This window comes from Odocoileus virginianus, chromosome 15 (assembly GCF_023699985.2).
Source record: "Odocoileus virginianus isolate 20LAN1187 ecotype Illinois chromosome 15, Ovbor_1.2, whole genome shotgun sequence".
NCBI classification, from domain to species: Eukaryota; Metazoa; Chordata; class Mammalia; order Artiodactyla; family Cervidae; genus Odocoileus; species Odocoileus virginianus.
In genome coordinates, this window is record NC_069688.1 from 62544808 (window position 1) to 62570764 (window position 25957).

A 25957-nucleotide genomic window follows, 5' to 3' on the forward strand; every position below is an offset into this window, starting at 1 on the left:
AAAGTTTAACAAAATAGACAAAGAACCATCACACTGAAAATTATATGAGTGGGGAGAGGTAAGATATCACTAATATTATTGAAGACATAAACAAATTAATTTAAGCACCTAAGCACAGATAGTTATCCAGGCATATTCTACCCAAATCTTTAAATGATCAGATAATGTCAAACCTACTTAACACACACCAAACATAGAAAAAACAGGAAAACTTCCAAACTAACTCATGTAATGAAGAGAGTATAATATTATTGTCAAAATCTAACCAAAATTTCTTCAAAAAATAAAGCAATCAAATTCCCTTTAAAACCAGGTTAAATACTAAATTCTAAAATGTATCTAACAGAATACAGTAGCACAATAACAAACACACTGTGATCAAGCGAGGCTCATTCCAGTAATGCGAGGATGGTTGACCATCTCAACAGATGTTAAAATAATACTTGATGAATCCAGTACCCAGGCACATGAAAACCCCCTCCTACACACACGTGGAGGAGGTGATGGCACCCCACTCCAGGGCTCTTGCCTGGAGAATCCCAGGGACCAGGGAGCCTGGTGGGCTGCAGTCCATGGGGTCTCCAAGAGTCAGACACAACTGAGCGACTTCACTTTCCCGCATTGGAGAAGGCAATGGCAGCCCACTCCAGTGTTCTTGCCTGGAGAATCCCAGGGACGGGGGAGCCTGGTGGGCTGCCGTCTGTGGGGTTGCACAGAGTCGGGCACGACTGAAGCGACTTAGCAGCAGCAGCAGCTTACACACACATTCACACACCAACACAAACACACACAAACCTACATACAGGTTAAAGAAAGACAGAGTCACACAAAAGATGAATCCCTAGGTTCACACCAATATACATTATAATTAAAGTGGCAAAAAAGAAAGAGAATCTTAAAAACACTAAGAGAAAAGCAACTATTTACATATAAAAGAACTCCCTAGGGCTATTAGCAGACTTTTCCACAGAAACCTTGGAGGCAAGAAAGGGGTACACAATATGTTAAAGGGTGCCAAAAGAAATAAATGAAAAAGCAAACAAACAAACAAACAAAAGTGGCAAACAAGAATAATCTACATGGTGAAGTTATCATTCAGAATTGAAAGAAAGAAAGACAAGAATTGAAGGAGAAATAATGAATTTTACAGACAGGCAAAAGCTATAAAGAATTATTACCATTAAGCTGGCATTATAAGGAATATTAAAGTGACACCTTTAAGCAGAAAAGAAAAGAAAGAAAAGTTGTATTTCTACAACTAGAAATAAAAAAAAGAAAAAAAGAAAAAATATCTCACCAGTAAAGGAAAACAAACAGTAAAGCTACAGGTTCAACCATATATATACCTAATAATAAATTTAAAAGGCAAAAGTAGCAAAATTATCTACAACTAAAATAAGTAGTTGAAGGAGACACAAGATAAAAATACAGAAAATATAAAACATTGTAGGAAAAGTAAAAATTTAGGGCCATTATATGCATTTAAAGTTAATAAATAATCAACTTAAAATAGATAGATACATGTAAATCATTATATACAAACTGCAAAGTAACCACAACTGAAAACCTATGATAGATACACAAAAAATACAGAGAAATAAATCCAAATATAATGCTAAAGACAGTTATTATACAGGAAGTGAGCAAAGGGAACAACTAATAAATGAGAACAATTAACAAGATGGCAATAAGGACATATGAATCAATAATTACTTTAAATGTAAGTAGAAAAGAGGCTCAAATAAAGGACATAGGGTGGCTGCTTGAATAAAAAAGTAAGACCATGTACAACCTGAATACAAGAGACTCATTTTAGATTTAAAGATAGTCACAGACTGAAAGTGAACCTATGGAAAAAGATATTCCATGTAACTGGAAACGAAAAGAAGGTTTTAGAAGCAGTACTTATATCAGACAAAATAATTTAAAACAAAGACTGTAACAAGAGATAAAGAAGAACATTACATTATGATAAAGGGAACAATTCAACAAGAAAACACTACACTTGCAAATATATACGCACCCAACATAGGAGCACTTAATACATAAAGCCGACATGAACAAATATAAAAGGAGAAATTAACAGAATTACAATAGTAGTAGGGAACTTGAACACCCTGCTTACATCAATCAATGGATCATCCAGACAGAAAATCAACATGGAGACATTGGCCTTGAACAGAGCGTGAACTTACTAGGTGTATGAAGAACATTCCATTGAAAAATAAAGGATAGATTTGAATTTATATTTATATGAAACAGTCTCCAAGAAAGATCACATGCTAGACTACAAAATAAGTCTCAACAAATTTGACCAGACTAAAATCATATTAAGTATGTTTTATGACCACAAGGTGAGTGAATTCAGAAGACAGGTGAGTATATCAATACATATGCCAGTGATGAATTTCCCTGTGACTCAAACTAAAGAATCTGCCTGTAATGCAGGAGACTCAGGTGATCCCTGGGTGGGATGATCCCCTGGAGAAGGGAATGGCAACCCACTCCAGTATTCTTGCCTGGAGAATCCCATGGTCAAAGTTGCCCAGGAGGCTACAGTCCACGCGGTCACCACTGAGTGACTAACTCCTAATGACCAATTAGGAGATGAAATGTCTAAAAGGATGACATTTAAATTAATATCAGTACTATTTACAGTGCAGTATCTATAGCACAAATGTAACTATATACATACATTGACACTAAATAAAATTCTATGTCTAATTACATATATAATATACTTTATATTATATACAAGTATTTACATATTTGTTCTATGTTCAGATTGACATTTCAGGGCCTCACAGAAAGAATAAATTCTTCAAAAATGTAATTAGTTGAATATTTGTATGGGAATAAATAAGTGAATATGCTCACTGACAGGCAGCATAAAAAAAATTCAATTCCAAATGTAGAGTGATAAGGTCTAAATGTAAATGGTAAAATTAAAAAAACCTCCTTGGAAGGGAACCTGGAGAATGCATTCATGATAGCCGAGTAAACAGACACTTCTTCGACAGAACAAAGAGAGCAGGTGCGGTAATGAACATGAGGCCTTCTTGGGGACTCATAGCCCATGGTCTGCTCATATATGACTAAGTCAGAACGCAGGCATGTCAATTCGTGAATAGGCTCAGCAGCTCCAGAAAGCTCAAATTAAAGACCAGGGCTCCAACTTTCTGAATTCAGTTTTAGGAGGGTTTCAAAATCACTAAACAATAGGGCTTAATCAGATGTCTGAAAGTGAAAGTGTTAGCCACCCAGTCATGTCTGACTCTGTGACCCCATGGACTGTAGCCCACCAGGCTCCTCTGTCCATGGGATTCTCCAGGCAAGAGTACTTGAGTGGGTTGCCATTTCTTTCTCCAGGGGATCTTCCGGACCCAAGCATCGAGCCTGGGTCTCCCACATTGCAGGCAGACCACTGCCTGAATCAACAGGGCGGCCTAATAAGATGTCTAGTCTCTCACTTTCCTTTGTTTTTTTATAGCACTTTGTATATCCTGGGTGATGTTTTTAGCATTTTACATATATGGAGGCATTTAATCTTTAAAACAAATCTATGAGGTGGACTTTCTTAAGATTATCTCTATTTTACAGACAAGGAACCAACACTAAGACCTTTAGTAACTTGCCCCAAATTATCCAACTGGTCAGTGGAAAGCTAGAATTCTAACCTAGGAAGCCTGAATCCAGAACCTGTACCTTAATCACTATCTTTCACAAACAATGGGGAGCATAATTCTAATTTCTGTGTTTTAATTTCAATTCATTTAAATTCAGAATTGCAGTATCTACATTTTTTCAAGAGTTAATATTCTAATATTTGATACCTATTTTAGATATCTCTAAGCTTTAAATTGAAACATTTCTCAAAAGATCTTCTCCAAACAGTTTCAAAATATTGCAATCCTTTTAAAAAATTCCCATAACACTTAATGCTGTGCATTACAATATGTTTTACCTTTATAGTTTCTACCTTCTATTGTGTGTTAAGTCATACCTGTATATTTTACTCCACAGTGGCCCCAACAAACTTATAATACTTTATTTTTTATGGTACTTGATATGCATTATGACAAGCTTTGTCTTCTATTTGCCATCTTCATTTGCAGACTATTTTATATGTACATAGTTCACTATACAGTATATTTTCTAAGGGCAGTCTATTTTATTTTCTAAGGGAATTATTTTACTTTATATATTACTTTATGTTACTTCACTTTATTTTGGTGTGGCATTGTGTTTCTATGTTCCTTTAGTGCTTCATATGGGCTGGGTAGCATCTAACAATTACACAAATCCTGGTGAAAGAATAAAAGCTTATATTAGTAAGGTACTTTGAGATCAATTCCCAAGTGACTTTCGGACATTTTGTTAAGATTAAAGGATAACAAGGTATTTTATTTGATCTATTATTGTATCTAGGTTTGTTCTAAGGAAGACATTAGAACAGGTTAGAGTTGATGAGGTCCTTCTAACTGTTGTTTAAGAGTTTACAGTGAGAATAATAAATGAAAAATTGCTCAGGGACAGTATCTAACACTGCTTTCACTAATCTAGGTTCAGTGATTGAGTCGAATAAACAATTATAGAAGTAGAAAAGACAAAAAAGCAATCCAGTGGTTAGAGTCTGCCTGCCAATGCAGGGGACATGGGTTTGATCCCTGGTTTGTGAAGGTCCCACGTGCCGCGGGGCAGCTAGACCCGTGCACCACAGCTCCTGAGCCTGCAGTCTGGAGCCCGGGAGTTGCGACTGCTGAGCTCATGAGCCGCAGGTCTTTAGGCCCATGCACTCTAGAGCCCATGCTTTGCAAAGAGAAGCCGCCGCATGGAGAAGGCCACGCACACCAACTGGAGAGCAGCCCGCATGCTCAGCAAGGAGACCCAGCGCAGTCAAAAAAAGAAAGAAAGAAATATAAAGAAAATCCTCCAGGCTTTCTGCCATATGTGGGGCATGTATCTCTCTGGTTGACATCGCCAATTCTGCAATTCACCATATTTTGGGATTTTGCTAATTAGTATTTGTTAAAAGAACATGAAATGTTGTAGTTCTGTTTACTGAAAACCTAAAAAGTCTGTGCTCTGCAGTCTACAGAGTATTGTTTTTAATACTTATTATCTGAGAGTGATGAATGAAATGAATGATGAAGATGAAGATGGAAGGAGGAAGAGGATGAAGACTTCTTAAACAATTACCAGATGTTATATATATAGTAGGGATAGTAGAATTAAGAATAACCTACAGTAATTTTGAAAAGTACTAGAAGGAAATTCCAATACTTCTGTCTTCATGAAAAGATGCTCTCTGTAACATTTAGCACACTCTAAGATTTGCTGTTTGTAAAATGGGGTTAATGAAACTAACGATCTAGAATCCATGACAGATGTTGGAAAGAGATAATGTTTTTAAATGTAACAAAGTGAATCTTGAATTTCTTTTAGAATTTTGATGAGTGAAAATAATGTAGAGCTGTTAATGTTACTAAAGTCTACTATTTTAAAATAATAGCATATTTCTTTCAGTTACAGAAAAGATAAAAGTGACATATTGAATACCATCCAATAAGTATTTCAGTTGTGCATAACATTCAAGAGCCTTCACTGCTTTGTGAATAGAATTTTGAAAACAAATATAATGGTCATCTAAATACAACATTTTGTAACTGGGTACCATTTTGTCTATCTGGATAATATAAAATTGTTGGAAAATTGGTTGTTTACAGAGATGTATTGGACATCAGGGGAGAAAGAAAGGTGGAAAGATTCAGTTCAGTTCAGTTCAGTCACTAAGTCATGTCCGACTCTTTGCGACCCCATGAATCGCAGCATGCCAGGCCTCCCTGTCCATCACCAACTCCCGGAGTTTACTCAAACACATGTCCATTGAGTCAGTGATGCCATCCAGCCATCTCATCCTCTGTGGTCCCCTTCTCCTCCTGCCCCCAATCCCTCCCAGCATCAGGGTCCTTTTCAATGAGTCAACTCTTCGCATGAAAGGTAAATAGATCCAAAAAAGGAAATATTCAAAGATTTACTAATAATTCAATGTTCACATTCTTATGTAGCTAATGTTCAAATTAACTGAAAGATTAGTGTATGATTTATATCTTGGGAAGTAAAAACTTTGTTCAACTATCAAGTTGATAATGTCTGTTACTAATACACTCTTTAGATACTGAAGCAGGCAAAAACTAATTTCTTATCAGTAAAAATTGCAATAGGTTTGTATAATGATGCCTTACTAAAAAATGCTCCTTATTACTAGCAGTACTCTGGAAGTTTTCTACAAGATTTTCATGACTTAGACACCCCTACAAGGATTGTATATGTTTCAAGGCATTCTGCAACGGTCTAGCTTGTCCAAAATAATCATCTGTGCTCATCATTTTGGCTGAGGTTATCTGACTATCTGCCCTTACTGTATGTTCAGACATCACAGCTAATGTGTACCTGGAGGCATATGAAGGAGCATAACTCTCACCGAAATGGAGGAGGACAGATGCAGTGGGAGAACCGATGTATTTGTTAGAGAAAACGCCCCCTAGGGAGGCTGCACTCCTAATCCCTTTGTTTAACAAGCTTTGAGAGCTGCTATTGAATAACACATATTTGAGCATCTGAACAGTCTCAACACTCAATAGTTTTCACTTGCCACTTTTATAAGGCTTGTTCGTCACAATTTCTGGTGGTGATCCGAAATGCCTGAATGGAAAGATTGAATGAAAGAAATCACATCTCTGCAAGGTACTATACTAAAGATGTGAAGAGAAAGAGAGCTTTAAAAACTGTTTAAAATCAATAAACATATGAACCTGTCAACAGTACAGATGGACTAATTTGCTCCTTGTCTTTGTGTTTTTAAGGATTAAAAAAAACAAACTGGTGATACAAGCGGTAAGCTATGGCCATAAACACACTATAATAATTTCCCTGAAATGCACCCACTGAGTGCTCTTTTTCTGGACAAACAGAAAAGATCTATCAATATTATAAATAATGTTATTGCCAAAATAATGACAAGGTACTGGGTTTTCATATAGTTTTCCTTATTTGAAACCATTAAAATTTTTTTAAATTAATGGAGTTTGTTTTGCTATGATTACTTTAAAACAGTGCTGGTGAGCCTAACTAGCAGTGGTTTTGCCCCTCAGAGGAGTTTTTCATTATCACTACTGGGAGTGGGTACCACTAGTGTCGAGTAGGTAGAAGTCAGGGTTGCTTCTAAACATTCTACAATGCACAGAGCAAGCCCCCCAAACAAAGACCCAAAATTTAAACAGCACCATGGTTAGGAAATATTGCTCTAAAGATATCTGTGGCCATATACAGGCCACCAGAAATTTCAAAGTGAAGACACCACGTTACTTAATGACAGATAACTATAACAACAAAGAAGAAAAATGAAATCCTCAGTAAATAGCATATACAATTGCACTAAATCTGAGTGTAATATTCATTTCCAGCAGACCTCGCCCTAGCTGATGCCCTGGCTGGTATAGAATATTAATAATTCTTTCACAAATGAAGGAAGAAGTGACTAAATATTTCAGCAGTACCAGGAAATCAATGTGCATATTAAATAATATATTACATAACTAAAATGTAACAGCAACTTAAATGATAGTTAACAAATATAAGATATTCTGTTGAAGCCAGTCTTCATTAGAGTGAATACAATCTCATAAATATTTCTCTATAATTAGATTTAATAATATATCTTGCAAGACCCTGCACAGCCTGGCATCAATCTAATCTCTCTTTACTCTTATGAGACTATTCTTCACCCACAGGGCTTTATTCACCTCTGCCTGAATTAGGACTCCAGATATAAAGCTTCAGCAAAGGAGAATTACCTTTCCATATCCACCCATCCTTCTAATTATGATCCTAAGTATCTGCTTTTCTAGAGTCATCTCTCATCACACTTGCAATCACCTGAATTAATTTCTTATTCTCAGCAATTTACTGACTCTACTCTTATGGACTGTCTATACCATCTATTCAAGATCTGCCCAGATTGATGCAGCCAAAAAAAAAAAAAAACACAACTCAACAGAACCAGAACACAGAGGACTTTTCACAGCACTAGAATGACTTCAGAGGCTGAAATCACTGTGTACAAATTTTTATCACAAGGTTTGTACCATACGGAAGTAAGGTTCTAAGCCCTTCACAAATATGAGTTCTATATTACACACCGAACTGAACACTGTTATTTCCACTTTACAGATTAGGGAACGGATCCTGAATGAATGACTTCTTCAAGTTACTTTACCCGACGTGGCAAGGCAGTATCTGCCCGCTAAAGGCTTATTGGCTGTTGGTGGGAGTGGCAGCCCCACGTGTGTCCCAGTGCATGCGTGCTAAGTTGTTCCAGTCGTGTCCAACTCTTTGAGATGCTACGGACTGTAGCCCACCAGGCTCCTTGTCCGTGGGGCTCTCCAGGCAAGAGGGCTGGAGTGGGTTGCCATGCCCTCGTTCAGGGGATCTTCCTGACCCAGGGATCGAACCTATATCTCTTATGTCTCCTGCCTGGGCGGGCAGGTTCTTTACCACCAGCACCACCTGGGAAGCCACTAGCGTCAAGGTGTGGACAATGAAATATGAGCAGTTAGATGAGCACTATTTAGAGGACTGAAATGCAGAACTGCCAGGGCAGCGGCCTCTTTTATACTGGTTTGACATTTTTCTGGATCCATGGTAGTGATGGGGTTCAGGAGATGCCAAAATATTCCACTTTGGCATATTTATTATTATATTACTTATTATTTTGAATTGGAGTTTACTTGAGAGACAGCCAATGCAAGAAGGACACTCTGACCCTTGTTTGTGCCCCTGAAATCAAGAAATGGATCTCTCACGGGAAAGGTACTCACTCTCTCTGCACCACGAGTTAGAGAGACATTCTTATTACCAGAAATCAGGAATTGTGAGGCTCCGAAGACTGTACAAGCAAACTTTGTCACTTCTTAAATAATTCACTCCCAAGGCCAAACCACCTTATCTTGTCAACTCTTCACAAATTCATTGTTTCTTTGTCTAAAAGCTATAAAAGCTGCCTGCTTTGGCCACTTCTTTGAGTTTAGTATTTCTGATAAGCTCCTGAACATACAAATCAAATTTTCTTTTCTCCAGTTACTCTCTTACATCAATTCAATAATCAGATCCACTAGCAAACCTTGAAGAGAAGAAAGAAAAGTTTCATCTTCCTTACAGCAGCCACTAACCAAAAAATGTAAGAACATCCTACAGCATGGTCCTTGGATTAAAGAGGGACAGAGCTCTCATCCTCACCCACCTCCTCCTTAGGACATTGTATTTTATGTGAAAAAGAAATAAATTTCTATTGTGTTGACTATTAAAATGTTGGGGATTATCTGGTACTGAGGCTGGTATACTTTAACTAAAATACTGTAAAGTAATTGTCCTATAAGAAATATCAAGCAAGTTGACAATTCTACTTTAAGTAAAAGTGCAATAGATAATAAAGACCATGCATTCAAGTTGTCTGGTGTAAGCCTGGCATCACAGCACAATCATAAACAGCATCCCTTCTCACTCAGAATTATCCTGTTTTGGATGATAAGATGTGCAATAGCTTTACTGATATATTCAGATGAAAAAAAATTGCTGGGAGGAATGAAGAGTGAGGTTTCCCTGGTGGCTTGGTGGTAAAGAATCTCCTTGCCAATGCAAGAGATGCGGGTTCGAACCCTGGTCCAGGAGGATCCCAGGTGTGGCGGAGCAGCTGAGCCCAGTGCTGAAGCAGTTGAGCCCTGCTCTGGAGCCCGGGAACCGCAGCTTCTGAAGCCCACGTCCCCCAGAGGCTGAGCGCCTCACCGGGGGAGCCTCCACAATCAGGAGCACACGCGCCACGACTAGAGAGCCGCTCTCGCTCTTGGCAACTAGAGGAAGTCCCAGCAGCAGCCAAGACCCAGCACAGCCAAACATAAATAAATAAAGAAATAAATGCTTTTTCTTGGAAAAGGAATAAATAGTGAAAAGTACCTGGAATGAGATTATGTGAGTTTGACATCTAGCAGCAGCATCTGTGTGCCATGAGGCAAGTCTCTTTCTCTGAGCTTCAGTTCCTACCCAGCAGAATAGACAGGACTACTTATATTACATCCCTCTCAGTATTGTTGTGAGAATCAAATAAGATGATCTGCGCTGGCAAAGCTTTGACAGTGATGAAGTACTGTGAAAATACCTAGCCATTAATAACAGTAAAAAAGCTACTAATGAGTGCCATTTTAAGGAATGTAAAGAAAGCATTCCATGAATAAAATCTCTGTTTAAACCCATATATCATTTACTACAACCTTTGGACAAAACATGTATATGTTAATATTTGATGCTTATTAAGGATTGGGCTATATTTAGCAAAATAAAGTCAGGACAAATGAATAGCTGGGGCTCCCCAGGTGGTGTTAGTGGTAAAGAACCTGCCTGCCGATGCAGGAGACATAAAAGATGCAGGTTCAATCCCTGGGTCTGAAAGATCCCCTGGAGGAGGACATGGCGACACAGTCCAGTATTCTTGGCTGGAGAATCCTACGCACAGAGGAGCCTGGCGGGCTACAGTCCACGGGGTCGCAACGAGTCGGACACGACTGAAGCCACTTAGCGTGCATTGCATGGCCATCTCTGGGGTGTCTGATTTTGACACTGAATCCCCTCTCAAGGGGACCACAGCACCTTCTCTTTACAGCAACCCCATTATAATTACTTCCTTCCCTGGGAACTTGCAACCGCCCCTTTTTCTTTCTCTGCCTTCTCTTCCTCCTCTTTCTCCCTCTCCATCTTTCCCTGTCTCTCTTTTTCTGTGTTACACGTTTCAATGGGGGTGAGAGGCCCTTTGAGCCTTCTCCGATGGCTCAGTGGTAAAGAATGCACTGCAGAGCAGGAGAAGCAGGAGAGGTGGGTTGGCTCCTCGGGTCCGGAAGATCCCCTGGAGGAAGGCATGGCAGCGCACCTAGGATGCTTGCCTGCAGAACCCCATGGATGTAGGAGCCTGGTGGGCTGCAGTCCATGGGGTCGCAAAGAGTCAGACATGACTGAGCAACTGGGCACAAAAGGCCCTGCAGTGAAATCCACCTGTTCCTCTAGACATTCAGTCATTCACCCAGAACACATGGAGCATTTATCATGAAAGTGTCAGCACACCGCAAGGTGCGGGAAAGATGAATATAAACACAGTCAGTGTTCTCAAGGAACGAAACCTATGGGGAGAAGGAACAGGTACCAGTTGCAAAATGGCCAGTATAAAAGTAGAACTGAGAAGAAGATAGGTGCTAGAAAGGGATACCGATAGTGTTGAGGTATCAGAGGTTTCCTAAACGTAAGGACATTTGACCCGAGATGTGAAGGATGCACAGTCAACTGAAGGGAGTGTTGAAGCGGAGAAGGGAGGCAGGACAGCGGGGAACTTGGTAAGGGGCATTCTGCAAGCTCAAACAGCATGTGCAAAGGTCCTGGGGAGAGAGAGGAGATGAGCTGTTCAAAGAACAAGCCGATTGAGATGGAGCACCAAGAAAGGCCGAGAGGGCAGCGTGGAGCGTCCACACGTGAGCAGAAAGCAAGTCGCATAGAAAGCTGAAGGCCCCAGGAAGGGTTTCAGTCTCTTTTCTGAGGACAGTGAGGAATCACTGATAATTTTGTATCAGAGGGTGATAAGGTTAAATTTGCCTTTTGAAAAGATCACTCTGAATGCAAAGTAGTGGCTGAGAATAAAAGCACTTCTGAAATCCATTACTCATAGGACATGCCTGGAGCATTACCAGCATGGACTAACACTGGCGTATTACCAGCGTTTCTTTTTACTTCTTTCTCCATAGTGAGGATTGTTCCCCAATATCTTTCCTCTTATCAATTCATTTTCCATCACTTCTCTCATGATCAGGGTTAAAATTATTCACCAGATTTATTTTAAAATGAGCAATCCTTATTCATGCACTTTCTTTGCATTCCTTAAGCAATTTCAAGAGATTTATAGTACAAATACAAATTAATTTAGTTATCTATCTTATGTTCTTCCTTTTAAGCTAGACTTTGAACCTCAATAACAGGAACCTGCACATAGGTGTTAAAGCAAAATGTTTTCTACAGATAAATGATTTTTTTAGTGTTGGATTTCTCCTACTATTAATAACTGACTTCCTAAGTTCATAAATTGTGCTCTTGCAACCATCATGAGTGAAACTGTCTAAAAATAAAGACATTACAAATGTTTATTTATAGCCTGTGTGTAATCAAGCCAACTGTAATCAGTGCAGATTGGAACTGATCTAGACTTAGTCTCCAACCTCTGCATGATATTTTGGTACAAGATGACACTTTATGTGTGACCTCTCATATACAAATTGTCAGTATTAGACATTTCAAATGTTTATTTCATCTTTCACATAATGTGTTTGAGAAAAAGTAGTTCCACTGGCTAAATTTGGATTAAAAATATAATAAATATCGCTAACATTAACAAAACCTAGAATCCAATTTCTCTTTTCATTTTTTCCATTTAAATTATTTTAAATAACCAAATTGAAATGCATTTTTGTAAAGAGCTGTGCATTGTAAAAATCATGCTTTTTTACAAAACATATTCAGAACAACTTCACAGTTAGATTCTGATTTTTTAAAATCCCCAAGTACTATGGATGAAATGCAATTAATTGTTCTTTTCCACAGTTCAGCAATCATTCATTGCATATCAAAGGCAGGACACCAGGGATAAAAAAGGGGCATCACTTTTTCAACTGTTGCACAAAAGATGTGTTGAAGAATTAAAGATGTATACGCCAAGAAATTAAATTTTTTTCCAAATTTCCTCTTCCTTATCATACCCACAATGTTTATGCTGTTATGGGTACTAGGAAGGCAGCAGTACACAAAATCCATCTCTCCACTCAGTTTATTTATTTAAAATTCTTTAATGTGTTTAAATATCACTTCTCCAAGCAAAGGATAAAGGGTTTTTATCAGGTAAATTTCTTCAGACTGTCAACTGCGCCCTGGGAATAAGAAGAGATCTCAATGGAGAAAAGAAGAGAGGATGGTTCTGAAACATGTCACAGACTGCGGTCACAGCTGGCACCATGCCACATGCCACTCAAGTTTGGGTGAGTGAACTGAACTTAAAAACAAAGGCATAAACTTTAAATCGCATAGGAAAGGGGAGAAGGCCCCCTAATAAACATGTCAAATTCACAGTCAGGTTTGGGACATGCCTCGATCACAGATTTAAAAAAGAATGGAGACATTCCGTGCAGTTTGAAGAAACAGACATTTTTCTTTGTTTTTTTTTTTTGTTGTTGTTGTTGCTGTTTAATCATTCTGGAGTAATAACTATATAGGAGTCTAATCACAAGGAAAACGCATCACCTTAATTACTAGCTTATGTGTGTGCTATAAGCCTTTAAGGGAAACAACGTCAGCAAACAGACTATGTGTTCCATAAAACATTCCTTGGGTTCATTATCATGTTGATAAAATGGCTAGACCATGGAACTGATTCAAGGTGCCTTTTCATGAGTTATGGTATAAAATTTAGGAATGTTGTCAGCATAGTATGAATAAAAAAATCCAAGAGAGAAAAGTTAATCAAAACAGTAGATTGTGACCTACTTTCAAAATTCAAATTAGAGTTCCAATATTTTGAGTTCTAATTTCTGAGCTCCCTTAGTACTCTGGGCACTATAATTTTTTGGTAGAATCCAGCAATTTTTAAAATAATTTCTCATTTTATGTGAATTTGAGAAGAATGTTAAATATATACTTGCTTAAAATTTCAAATGAGAATTTGATGATAATTTCATGGTTAAAAGATGTTTTCACCAGAAAGATACAGAATATTTTATAATACAGGTATATGGAGTTCTGGTTCTTAACTGTTCAGGTACACTAATGCAGTCAAGTGAGTAAAATCATCTTGACTGGATCTGCAATGATTGACTTGCAATTGGCTGAAAGATATTTATGTCAATGGTTTTATTAAAGACAGACACTGAAATCTGTCAAGTTGGATACAGTTTTCTTTGCTACTCAGCTGAACAAATGACTTTGAGTATAGAAGACAATGGTATGGAAAGAAACTTAAGCTTTGAAGATAATAGGCTTGAGCTCTCCTAAATGAGATTTTAAATATTAGAATAAATAAGAACACCTGCACACATGGCCTTGGGAGTTTGGAAATCATTACTATTGATAGTGTAAGGGAATTGACATAAGGATCAATCGCTAAGAAAGCAGTCATCAATACAGGAAGTTTAGGAAGGGCACAGTAACGGCCAGGCCATTTAGAATTGGGAGAGCAAAGAGCTGTGCAAAACCAGTTCAGATGGAGATTTCCAGAAGGCTTATTAGAAAGACTCTTCTAGTTATTTGGACTCAAAGATCTCTGCACAGATCCATCTTCAGCCAATACTCTTCATGCTATGCACTTTCCCAGGGTGAGCTTATCCATCTCCACAGTGTTAACACTGCGTTGATGACGCACGTTTTTTACTTTTAGTCTAAATCTCTCCTCTTAGTTTGAACTTGCAAGATTCTACTAGATACATGTACCTGGATACCCTGAAGCATTTACATCAATCTCAATACATCTATTCAATCCTGAACTCACTGTCCTATGCAAAAATCTTTCTTCCCTTTGGAAATCATTCTCCACCATCCTCATGACCCACAAGGCAATTCAACAGAGAACTCAACCAGAAATACGGGAATCAGTCTTGATTCTTCTCTCTTTCTAGCTCACCCGTTTTGAGAACTAGTCATTAAGTCTTATTGATTCTACATCATTTTCCTAATTTTTCCCTCTTCATTTCCATAATTTGAAACCTGGACTCTTTCAGTAGTCTCCCAACACACATCCTTGTTTCTGGTTTTAGATCACGTTAATTCATCCATCAAACTGCTAATGGATTATTCTTTCAATAAAACATTTTCAACAACTTAAAACATTCAGTGTCTCCTTACTTGCAGACACAAAATGGCTATTAATATTTTCCACTTGATAAAAGCTAGGTTTCATCACATGCATAACCAATTCTCAGTTTAAGGATATATCTATAATTCCATAGAACTATGAGAACTCACATTAAGATGTTTAATTTTTTTTCTGATACTATTGAAGTTTAATTTATAAATTATATTATAAAAAATTTAAACACATTGTGATATGAAGATTGTTTCTATTCAGAAGTTACTTGAATATGCACTGAGATAAGATAATATAGATAAAGTACTAGCCCAGTGCATGCCTTAATATTAATTTTCTTCCCACTCTAAAGAAAAAGAAAAATGTTTATACAGGTTGTGGTACATGAAGTTAATATCAATTTTATTTTATATCAGTTTTTTATTTTTTAATATCAATTTTATAGTATTTGATCCATAATCAATTCACTTCAAATTAAGAGCTTGTAAGGTTTAGTAGGAGCTCCAAACCATAAACAATCTCATTGAGAGTCTAAAATTTCAAGAAGCAAGTGATTTTACCTACACCTAAGTATCCCCCTGTCACCAAAAACAAAATATATAAAGCCAGAAGTGGGTATACCTCCTGGAAAACTAAGTATTTTCTTCAGGAACCAGCTTCCTGTAAGGAACAACATCTGGAAGACAAGCTTTTGCCTGAGTCTCTAGCAATATGTTTTAAGACAAGGTAGGTATATTGAAATAAAGGTAGGTATATTGAAAAGCAAAGTTATGAAGCTATAAAACACATACTTTGTATGAAAAGGCATTCTGATCAGACACAAGGAATGAGAGACTAGAATTCAACTGTAGTAAAAGAATAAAGTCTTTGACGTGGATTGAGGCAGAAAGGGTGATTATGACTGATTAAATTATGTGCCCCAGAGATTAAATGGAGGACACATCTGAGATAGGATTCCAGAATGACTGAAAAGGAAAAAGTGGCATCTTATCAGAAGCATGGTTTAATTCTGTGGCTCTCAAAGCACAGTGATTTGGCATCATCATTTTTTCCCCTTGGGTTTTTCTAAGTAAGATGCTAAATTTTTAGTGTGGCTATTGCCACATCCCCACTGCATTTTTCTCTGATAAGGGAGCGGTGATGGGTGTTTGGATCAAGGGTAGGTGGCCCCAAAGTATGCCTCACTGGCATATGGATTAATTTGAAATAAAGTGACTTAAACAGTTGATGCAAGAGGGACGCTGAATCTCTTCTCTGTCTCTCTAAAGTCAGGAAATAAATCTCTCTCACGTGAAAGGTGCCCTCCCTTTCACACTGGGGGAAGAAGGACAGCCTCATTTTCAGAGATAGAGAATTCAGGCAGCAAACCTGTGTGAAAGCAACTCTTCTAGCTTCTTTACTAATGTACTACCCAAGCTCAAACTTTGTTTAAATTCCTTACTAATTAAGTCCCAAAGCCTGTTTCTTTGTCCCATCAATTCTTTTCAAATTTATTGTTTTATTTATTTATTTATTTTTGTCTAAAAAGTATAAAAGCTGCCTGCTTTGGTCATTTCTCAGGCAATTCTGTGAGACCTCCATGTGACTGAATTACAATTTGCTTTTTCCGCTGTTAATCTGAGCTGTGTCGGTTTTATTATTAGACCACTCACAAGAACTCAAGATGGGTAGAGGGGGAAATGTTCCCCTCCCCAACACAGGAAAAGGGACGCTGGAAAATTAGCTATAGTTCATTAACACATGACCTGACTTTTAACTGACTTCATATTGATAATTAATCTTTTTAAATTAGTAAGTAAATGCATTTCTACAAATATGTACTAGTCTTAGAATAATCAGGATACAGGTAATAAATGGTTACTTCTCTGATACTTGGCTCCGATGTGGCCCTGAAGTAGACATTTCAATTTAGAAAGTAAAGCAAAATTGGTAAAACAATTCCAATATCAAGGCAATGGGGCAGAATCAAGTCACACACATAAGGACAAAGATAAAACTTACCAATATATTTTCATTTTTCTTTAAAATATAGAAAAGCTAATTGGAGAACTATAAATAAAACTCTATTCCTATATGTAAGTGATATTCCTTGGTTTTACTGCAAGCATTTACATAAACCTTCCTTTTTTTTTCTCAAGACCGTTACCTCAGACTTCACTCTCACTGTATTGAATTCCATATCTTCTCCCAAATTTTTGATAATTACATTATATAACTTTAATGCAACATTAACACTCTTAGCTTGATTTGTCTATGAATTTTTATCGTTTCTTTTATATACACCTTCATCTTTACATCTGTGGAACTGACAGAAGTAACATCATAAATTAAAATATGTAATTGCAGGGAGTTCCCTGGTGGCCTAGTGGTTTTAGGATTCTGAGCTTTCACTTCTTAGCCTGTTTCCAGTCCCAGGCAGGAGTACTGAGATCATGCAAGCCTCACGGCATGGCCACAAAATACAAAAAAATGTAATTCCAGATACATGAGGGCCATGAAAAAAATAAAAAATATAATAATCCAGTAGACAATGTAGGCAAGAAGGTGGAAGACTATTTTATTTTAGATAAGGTGGTCAGAAAATCCTTTCAGAAAAAGTAGAATATGATAACAGCATACAATACAGCAGGGAAAAAATAATTAGCATAGACCTATCTTCTGAGCAGAGGGAATAGTAAATCCAAAGCCTCTGAGGTGGGAACAGTTTTAGAATGTCTGAGGTATATATATCAAGACAGCCAGCGACACTGAAGTGGGACAAGAAGGCAGAGAGAAGGAATGAAAAGGTGGTAGCATCATAGCCACAGCACAGAATATAAACTTTATTCTGGGAGCAATGCAAATGTATTACAGATGTAAGAGAAAATCAAAGGCATGATCTCACTTATGTTTTTAAAGGGGTATTCTGGCAGGAGTAGAAAGAGACAGACCAATAAAGGGGTTATTTCAGGAGTTCCCCTGAGATAATGGTGGCCTGTATAAGATGGCTATTGGTATAGATGTAAAAGTCGGTTGGGTTTGGGATATACTAATGGTGAGAAACATGATGATGGATTATATTCGGAGTGTGAGGGGAAGAGAAGAATCAAGGTTGACACTCAGGATTTTATTTGAAAACTGGAAAAATGAAAGTTCTGCTTATTACCATGAGAAGTGTGAGGGTGGAGGAAGTTGTGATGTGAAAAATCAGGAGTACTGTTCTGTGCTCTAGGCATATGAAGCTAAGATGCCTGTTGCATATTCAAAAGAAGACAATGTATAATCAGTTAAATATAAGAACCTGAACATGATAAGAGATATAAATTAGAGAATCACTGAGGTATTAATTCTACTTTTTCCTTAAGTAGAAAAAGGATTGTCTAATATTTTATTTTTATCTGCATACTTGCTACAAAATATTTTCTCCTAAGAATTTTCTTTTTATTTCAGTCTATATGCTCCTTTCTTTGAAAAAAAAAAAAGCTATATTATTTCCTGGATATGAGACACAAATCTGATTATTGCACATGACTGAACAGGCATGAAGGACAAGAGAAGAAAGAGTACTTTATAGTTCTTATCCAGTTCTCAAAATTTACTTCTTTTTGCCATTTTATATCCCTTCTCCTCCCCAAATAAAAACAATAAGTGAGGTACATACATTAGCCTCTCAGAATAAGTACTATAAGTATAAAAAGTAATGATTATGATTCTTTCGCTTCACATAGTATTTCCTGGAAGATAAGACATTGATCAAGTCAAACAAAGTTAAATGTTGATGCATATTTTTCATTTGCCTGTTAAGACTGGTGGTGATACTAAGTATTACAAATTAGCCTTGATCTCAAGCTTATAACTTGTAGAGAATATAAGACACTTATATTTAATGAGAACAAGAAAACGGTATCAGTTATGAACGTAAGATCACTATCGCTGGTTAAGAAGCAAACGGCACGGTCGTGCTGGCTGTTAAATGCCCGTGCTGTGTCCAGGCGCGCTTGGAGGGAAGGACGCTAACGTGAAGCCGCAGGTGAGCAGGACTTACCAAGCGGTTGGCCTGCGATGATCCTGGCGTTCTCTCCAGCCACCGCCGCTCGTGCGTGACGCTCACTCATGTACTGGACAAACGCATAGCCTTTGTGAACGGAGCAGCCGACTATTTTCCCATACTTCGAGAAGATTGCTTCGATGTCAACTTTCTTGACGATGGCTGTGTTCAGGTTGCCGATGAAGACGCGAGAGTTGATGGACTTCGGGTCGTTCTTATTGGTGACGTTGCTGGTCTGTGTTTTGCCAGTCATGATTGGCTCAGCTTGTTTCAATCCTTAAACAAAAGAAAGATCAAAAGGAAAATAATTAGATGGAATGGATACCTCTGGCTTTTAGCAGTTTTTCAGTCGTTTACCAGGTAACCTCAAATCCCCAAGCACCATTAATTTTATTGAGAAGAAAATTTAGTAATATAAAAGATAAAAGTTGCATTGCAAAATGAAGTAGAAAAATAATTGTAATTATTTAGCATATAGTTACAAATACATTCCTGATTAATTTATCTAAAATTCAGGCTTACACAGTGATTAAACATCTTATAGTGGTTTTTATTTTTATGTCTAGAAGTATTTCAGAAGCAAGTTTGAGGAACAAGCCACATTTTCTATTACTGAAAAAGAAAATCCAATATGACTATGGTCCGATGATGGAATATGGTACTGTAATTTATTGTTGAAACCCTGCATTTTTATTTCTACATTTTCTATAATAGGTAGACATATTGGCTGTTTCATTACCAAAATCCTTCTATCAGAAACTAACAATTCATTTCAATAGATACTGTAGAAGAGAAAAAAAGTATTAAAATAAAAAATTTAATTAGGAAATTTAACATAAAAAACATAATTTTGAAAGTAAATTATTTAACCAGAATTAATTCTGTATATTCTCTTTAACAGAACCAACATCAAAAGTCATTTAAAGAGAAACAGCATGTATAGCTAGTTTTCATCAACGATCAAGAAATAGGGTAGACTGGGTATATGTGTGGAAACATCCATTCTCAACCTCATTTTTAATTCATTTAACTGTCAGCTCATATGTTGCCTAAGGACTGCTAGTATTTCTAAAAACTGCTTTCTGAGCTTGGCAGAGTGTTTAATTGTGCTTAATTAAACTTAATGAAACTTTTATTTCCAAGTACTCCAGCACTTACAATTTATTTTTTAGGCTTTTAAAAATTCATCCATTCATCCAACAATATTATTAAGCATGATTTTTTTTTTTTTGGACAGATCTTATCTTCTAAAGTGCCAAACAATTTAAAGGAACTAGTATGGTGAAAATAAAATTTCAGCAAAGATATAATCTCTAATATTGATGATCATTGTGGAATACTAGCTAACTGATAAATTTTATCAACATTATATTTCTGTACAAATAATTTCTTTTAAAATCTTACAGCTATAAAATAATTAACAAGTGCATTTTATTTTAAAAAATAATTTAAAATGGCATTTCTAAATTGAGCACTAAAGATGTGGAAATTTTAAAGGCATGTAAACTGGATATACTTGAAAATTTACTCACTACCTGTTTAAACTAGCTAATTCTAAAATCAAGAGCAACCATTTATCATAAAATGTTTCAAATTAGTTTATTAATTATGAATTCTTAGATTACTAAAATTTTATTAAATATTGGACACACTATATATGTCTGCTTATAAAGAAGGTTGACTTCATTAACAGTAATTCACATAAAAATTTAAAGTATGGCATCAGTAAAAACAGGGACTATGTTGTTACCTTGTTTTACCTTAGCTACATTTAAGAGCTTCCTTTAAGAGTTATTCAAGGTTAGGACTGAAGGAAAGGAAAGCTGATAGTCTTATTTTCTTAGTTTTGCAGCTGGAGCTGTTGCTCGAGTGAGTGAGTGAGTGTGCCTGCTCAGTCGCGTCCGGCTCTTCTGTGGCCCGTGGACTGCAGCCTGCCAGCCTGCTCTGTCCGTGGAATTTTTCAGGTAAGAATTCTGGAGTGGGTCGCCACTTCCTTCTCCAGGGGATCTACCCATATCAGGCATCAAACCGTGTCTCCTGTGTCTAATGCAGGTGGGTTCTTTACCAGCTGAGCCACCAGGAAGCCCATGCCTCAAAGTAATGCTGAGAATCAATTCAAACAAAAACTAATTACGGTGTACACATATATTCAAAACATTCAGCTTCTTCATATAATTTAGTATATTTTAAACACACTGAGGAGAAAAAATAAACTAAATATCCAGTTTGTGGCTCCAGAATATATTAAGGATCATCTTTCTTACAACTCTAAATCAACATCAGTAATGCAATACATATAAGTAATATTATTACTTTTTGCTCTTATATGATGTATATTTTTAGAAATACCATAAAATTACTTTCAAGAATGAATGGTTCTTATAACTGATGTTTTCTTTCTTGGACAGGAATAAATTGGTCAAAATGCAAGCAGAAGAACTGTTAAATTAAGTTGTAAACATGGCTTACAGATCCCAGTGGTCTGTCTTTGACAGTAAGCCTGGGTCAAACTTAAAATGGGGGCACAGTTGCACTCTGAATTCTCACTGTGTCAACATGCTCTCTCTGAGACCATCCTTATATTTTATGCAGATGTCTCTCATAACTATAAGTCCAAACTGCCATTTGTATAATTCCCTTTAATTACTTTTGATCACCTTAAATCTGTATGTATTTAATCTCTCACAAGAAGACTGACTTGCCAGTGTCTATCAGATTTTAATGACAGATTTTTGTCATTGTGTTGTACACTATCAACATTCTCTGCAAAATTAACTCTTAACATAATGTAATACTTGGCTTGTTATTCTCTGTTACATGAGTCTTCATCAATTGAAGAAAGACTTCCACTTTCAGCCATGATGGATTTAATCCAACAAGGATTAAAGTGACTCTCTGACTCAAACAATTAGAAAATAAGGCTAATGTACATGAAACAAATGATTTTTTCCTGACATAAAGCCACAGGCAGTGTCAAACTATGGTATCTGAGCACAACAAACAGAAAATACAGGAAGTTCTAGGATAGCCTTAGTTTTTCGTCTGGAAAGTGAATTTCATGTCATAAAGTTGGTCTGTGTGTGTGCGTATGTGTGTGCGCATGCGTGTGTGTGAGTATGTGTGTGGTGTGTGAGTGTGTATGTGTGTGTGTGAGCGTGTGTGTGTGTGTGTGTGAGTGTGTGAGTGTGTATGAGTTTGTGTGTGTGTGTATGTGTGAGTGTGTGAGTGTGTGTGTGTGTGTGAGGGCATGCCTGTATATCACTGAAAGCAGAGACAGCCACGTCACAGAATTTAAGTGATAGATCAGGGTTTAAGGCAGGAAACTGTGAGGGAGATTTCTAGAGAAGAGAGCTAGAGAGAAGCAATCCCACACACTGTCTTACAGATCGCTTGAATCTATGCTGATTCCCAGGATATGCTTGCAGGGGGTGAATTTCTATGAGACAGGTTAAAAAGTTATTGGAAAGCTGTGAGCTGAATGCCTCCCAGGCCCACAAAAGGCTGCGAATCATTCATCTCCTACCAGCAGCAGTGGAAAGTCCAAATAGGCATCTTGAAGCATTAAATTCAGACATCCGAAGGGTCAGGACTTAGTCATGGGGATAAACAATTCCTGCGTAAAAAGGACTCAGGACCACCCCAACAAAATTTGAAAACAGCTCTCAAGACGATCAGACTAAACCAAAAGCAACTATCTATGAGAACAAAGCGTAATACTCCTTTTTGAAAACTAGAACCCAACCACTAAAGAGTAAAATACAAAATCTTTAGAATCTAATTAAAACCTCCTACATATCCAAAGATCAGAAAACATGACCGATAATCAGGAAAGAAGTTAAAGATATAAAAATAATCGAGTGGAACATCTAAAGATGAAACCTATAATATCCAAAACCAAAAACCATACTTGATAGACTGTGGCACCTTAAAAGACTCTAGAGCAGATTTGTGAATTTGAAGTTGTAGAATTAGTGACTATCCAAAATGTATCAAAGAGATTAAACACTGGGGCTTCCCTGGGGTCTCAGTGGTAAAGAATCCGCCTGCCAAGGCAGGAGACACGGGTTTGATCCCTGGTCAGGGAAGATCCCACATGTCATGGAGCAACTAAGTCTGGGGGCCACAACTAATGAGTCTATTTTCTAGAGCCTGGGGGCCGTGACTGCTGGGGCCACAAGCTGCAACTGCAGTCTGCACACTCTAGAGCCTGCTCTCTGACAAAGAGAGCCCACTGCAGTGAGAACCCCAGGCACCCCACCTGGAGAGGAGCCCCTGATCACCACAGCCAGAGAAAGGCCTGTGCAGCAAAGACCCAGCAGAACCAGAAACAAGCAAGTGAGCAAAGATCTTTTTTTTCAAAAAGAGATTAAACACGAGAAAATAAGTAGAGACTCAGTGAATCATGTGATAGTATCAATTATTTAACAGACATATACCTGGAGTCCTGGAGAAACAGAAATTAAAATAGTGGCCAAGAACCTGCCAGATTTGATAAAATTATATGATTCCATAGATCCCAGAATTCCACTGAACCCTAAGCAGGATAAACAGAAACAAAACCACACCCAGATATATCATACTCAAGCTACAGAAAACCAGTGATACAGAGGAAAACCAAGGAGTTCTCAGGAACTGGAAAAATGCCTACATTCTAAAGGAAAAAAAAAATAAATAAAGGAGAACAGTCAAAGTAATGTTATAGCTTCAAAAAATTGATAAGGTAAAAATGAACTAAAATGTATTTAATTGAAAATACAACTAAACCCAAAATTTGTTTCTTTATTTTTAAGTTAAAGTTTGAATGGAGTTAGTTTTAAGTGTCTATGAAAACTGTAAACCATCACTGCCCCACAGAACTTTCTGTAATGATGGAAGAATTCCATATCTACACTATCCAAAATGGCAGTCAGTATCCCCATGTGACTTCAGAACTTAAAATGTTGATTCTGAGATTAAGGTACTGAGATTTTAATTTTACTCAAATAAAATTTAAGTAAAATTTTAACGGTTTTCTCTACCCCAAAGGCTAACAAATCTCTCGTTTTTTAAAGATATAAGGTGAATATAAATAAGAAAAAAAAATAGCTATTTGTGTATATAAAGTTCCGTCTAGCCAAGGCTATGGTTTTTCGAGTGGTCATGTATGGATGTGAGAGTTGGACTATAAAGAAAGCTGAGCACCGAAGAATTGGTGCTTTTGAACTGTGGTGTTGGAGAAGACTCTGAGAGTCCCTTGGACTGCAAGGAGATCCAACCAGTCCATCCTAAAGGAGATCAGTCCTGGGTGTTCATTGGAAAAACTGATGCTGAAGCTGAAACTCCAATACTTTGGCCACCTCATGCGAAAAGTTGACTCATTGGAAAAGACCCTGATGCTGGAGGGTTGCGGGCAGAAGGAGAAGGGGACGACAGAGGAAGAGATGGCTGGATGGCATCACAGACTCGATGGACATGGGTTTGGGTGAGCTCTGGGAGTTGGTGATGGACAGGGAGGCCTGGCGTGCTGCGATTCATGGGGTCGTAGAGAGTCGGACACGACTGAGTGACTGAACAGACTGGTGCCAGAAACTTATGAAAAGTTATGGTTTTAGAAATATTTTAGAAGAAAAATAATTAAAAAGTCAAATAGCTGCCACATGAGGACTAATTTAACAGTAGGATTTTCATTCTGGAAATATCAGACTGAGTTGGTGACTGTTCTGTAAAATCTTAAATATGTTTAGAAAAAGATGTTTACTTGTATTTGAAAGAGATTTCTACTCTCTAATCTAAAATAAATACATTAATTATGAATTAAAGGCAATGCTCAAATGTACCTAAGAGAAAATATTTTTGGAACAGGCAAAATTAACAGGTCAGTAAACTCTACCTTTCTTTTCATTTTATGGACCTGAATTTACAATCTAAATTTTAGATTCATTCAGACACTCATGAGAAATACCCAGACATTCAAAAAAGTCAGCCAACAATATTAACACACACTGTATTCAAGAACCTGAGAAGAGATTAAAGGGATCCAAAAATGAATTTATAAAATCAAATCATACCATAAAATTCATCATCTGCTGAAATTTAAAGCTAGTACTCAAAAAAAAAATCATAAAAAAATAAGGTAAAACCTGGCAAATGCTGCAAGATATAAAACTAAAGTTGTGACATCCGAAAAAAAAAGAGAGCATATGAAGAGCAAAGATAACTTATTGAAGCAAATGATATATGAATTAACCATTAAATGATATTAAGAATTCACTGGGCATCTACTTAACTTCTCATTATTCACAGAAAGATGTTTTTCACATACTTTAACAAATATACACATTCCTGATTTTTTTCATAAAAAGTGTTGCTATAAATTACTTCTATTTATAATTAGAAACAGAAAAACAACTGAAATGAAATAAGCTAATGTATTTAAGTATTTCTTCCTGGACAAAATAAACCAAAAGAAAGTCAGAATTTATTCTTCAGAAAACCATCCTCAATTCAGAAAAATATAACTTATATCCATTGGCACAGTGACAATGCTTCAATATTAAACACTATTTTGTGAAAATAGGACAATCACCAAGTATATTTGGTGATACCTCTACCATTCTTAACGACAAACGTCACAATTACAATTAAGATTCAGTTGTTAAACTTCAAACTGTTCCCTACTTTGAGATAAATCAGAGTAACTTTTCAAAAGTAAAGATTTTTAGGGGATATGTGCAATGTAGGAAAAAAATATAACTCCAACCTGAAAAGATACATATTGTTAAAACTTTGATTTATTTTTAATTTCTTTCTAGCATTTAATAAAAATTGTAAATTACCAAAAAAAGTCATCATCATTTACTTGCAAATATTTTACATACGAGTACCATTACTTATTACTGCAATACCCATTTTATTGTGTTATTAAATAACCTTAATGTGGTAACAAATAGTTGCATGGTAATAAAGTTATAGCATAATACTCTTCATCCTCTGAATGAATATTAAGCTTGTTT

The 25957-nt window shown here is 36.8% G+C and overlaps 1 protein-coding gene across 7 annotated transcripts in view; it reads right to left on the reverse strand.

Moving 5' to 3' along the window:
* RALYL (RALY RNA binding protein like) overlaps nt 1–25957 on the reverse strand; it is a 782895-nt gene that overhangs the window by 408436 nt on the left and 348502 nt on the right. For all 7 annotated transcript variants that reach the window (XM_070477450.1, XM_070477455.1, XM_070477449.1 and 4 more), the window contains exon 2: nt 18963–19241. In XM_070477450.1, the coding sequence (XP_070333551.1) occupies nt 18963–19218 (256 nt within the window). In that variant the 5' untranslated portion in view covers nt 19219–19241. The remainder of the gene's footprint in view (nt 1–18962; nt 19242–25957) is intronic.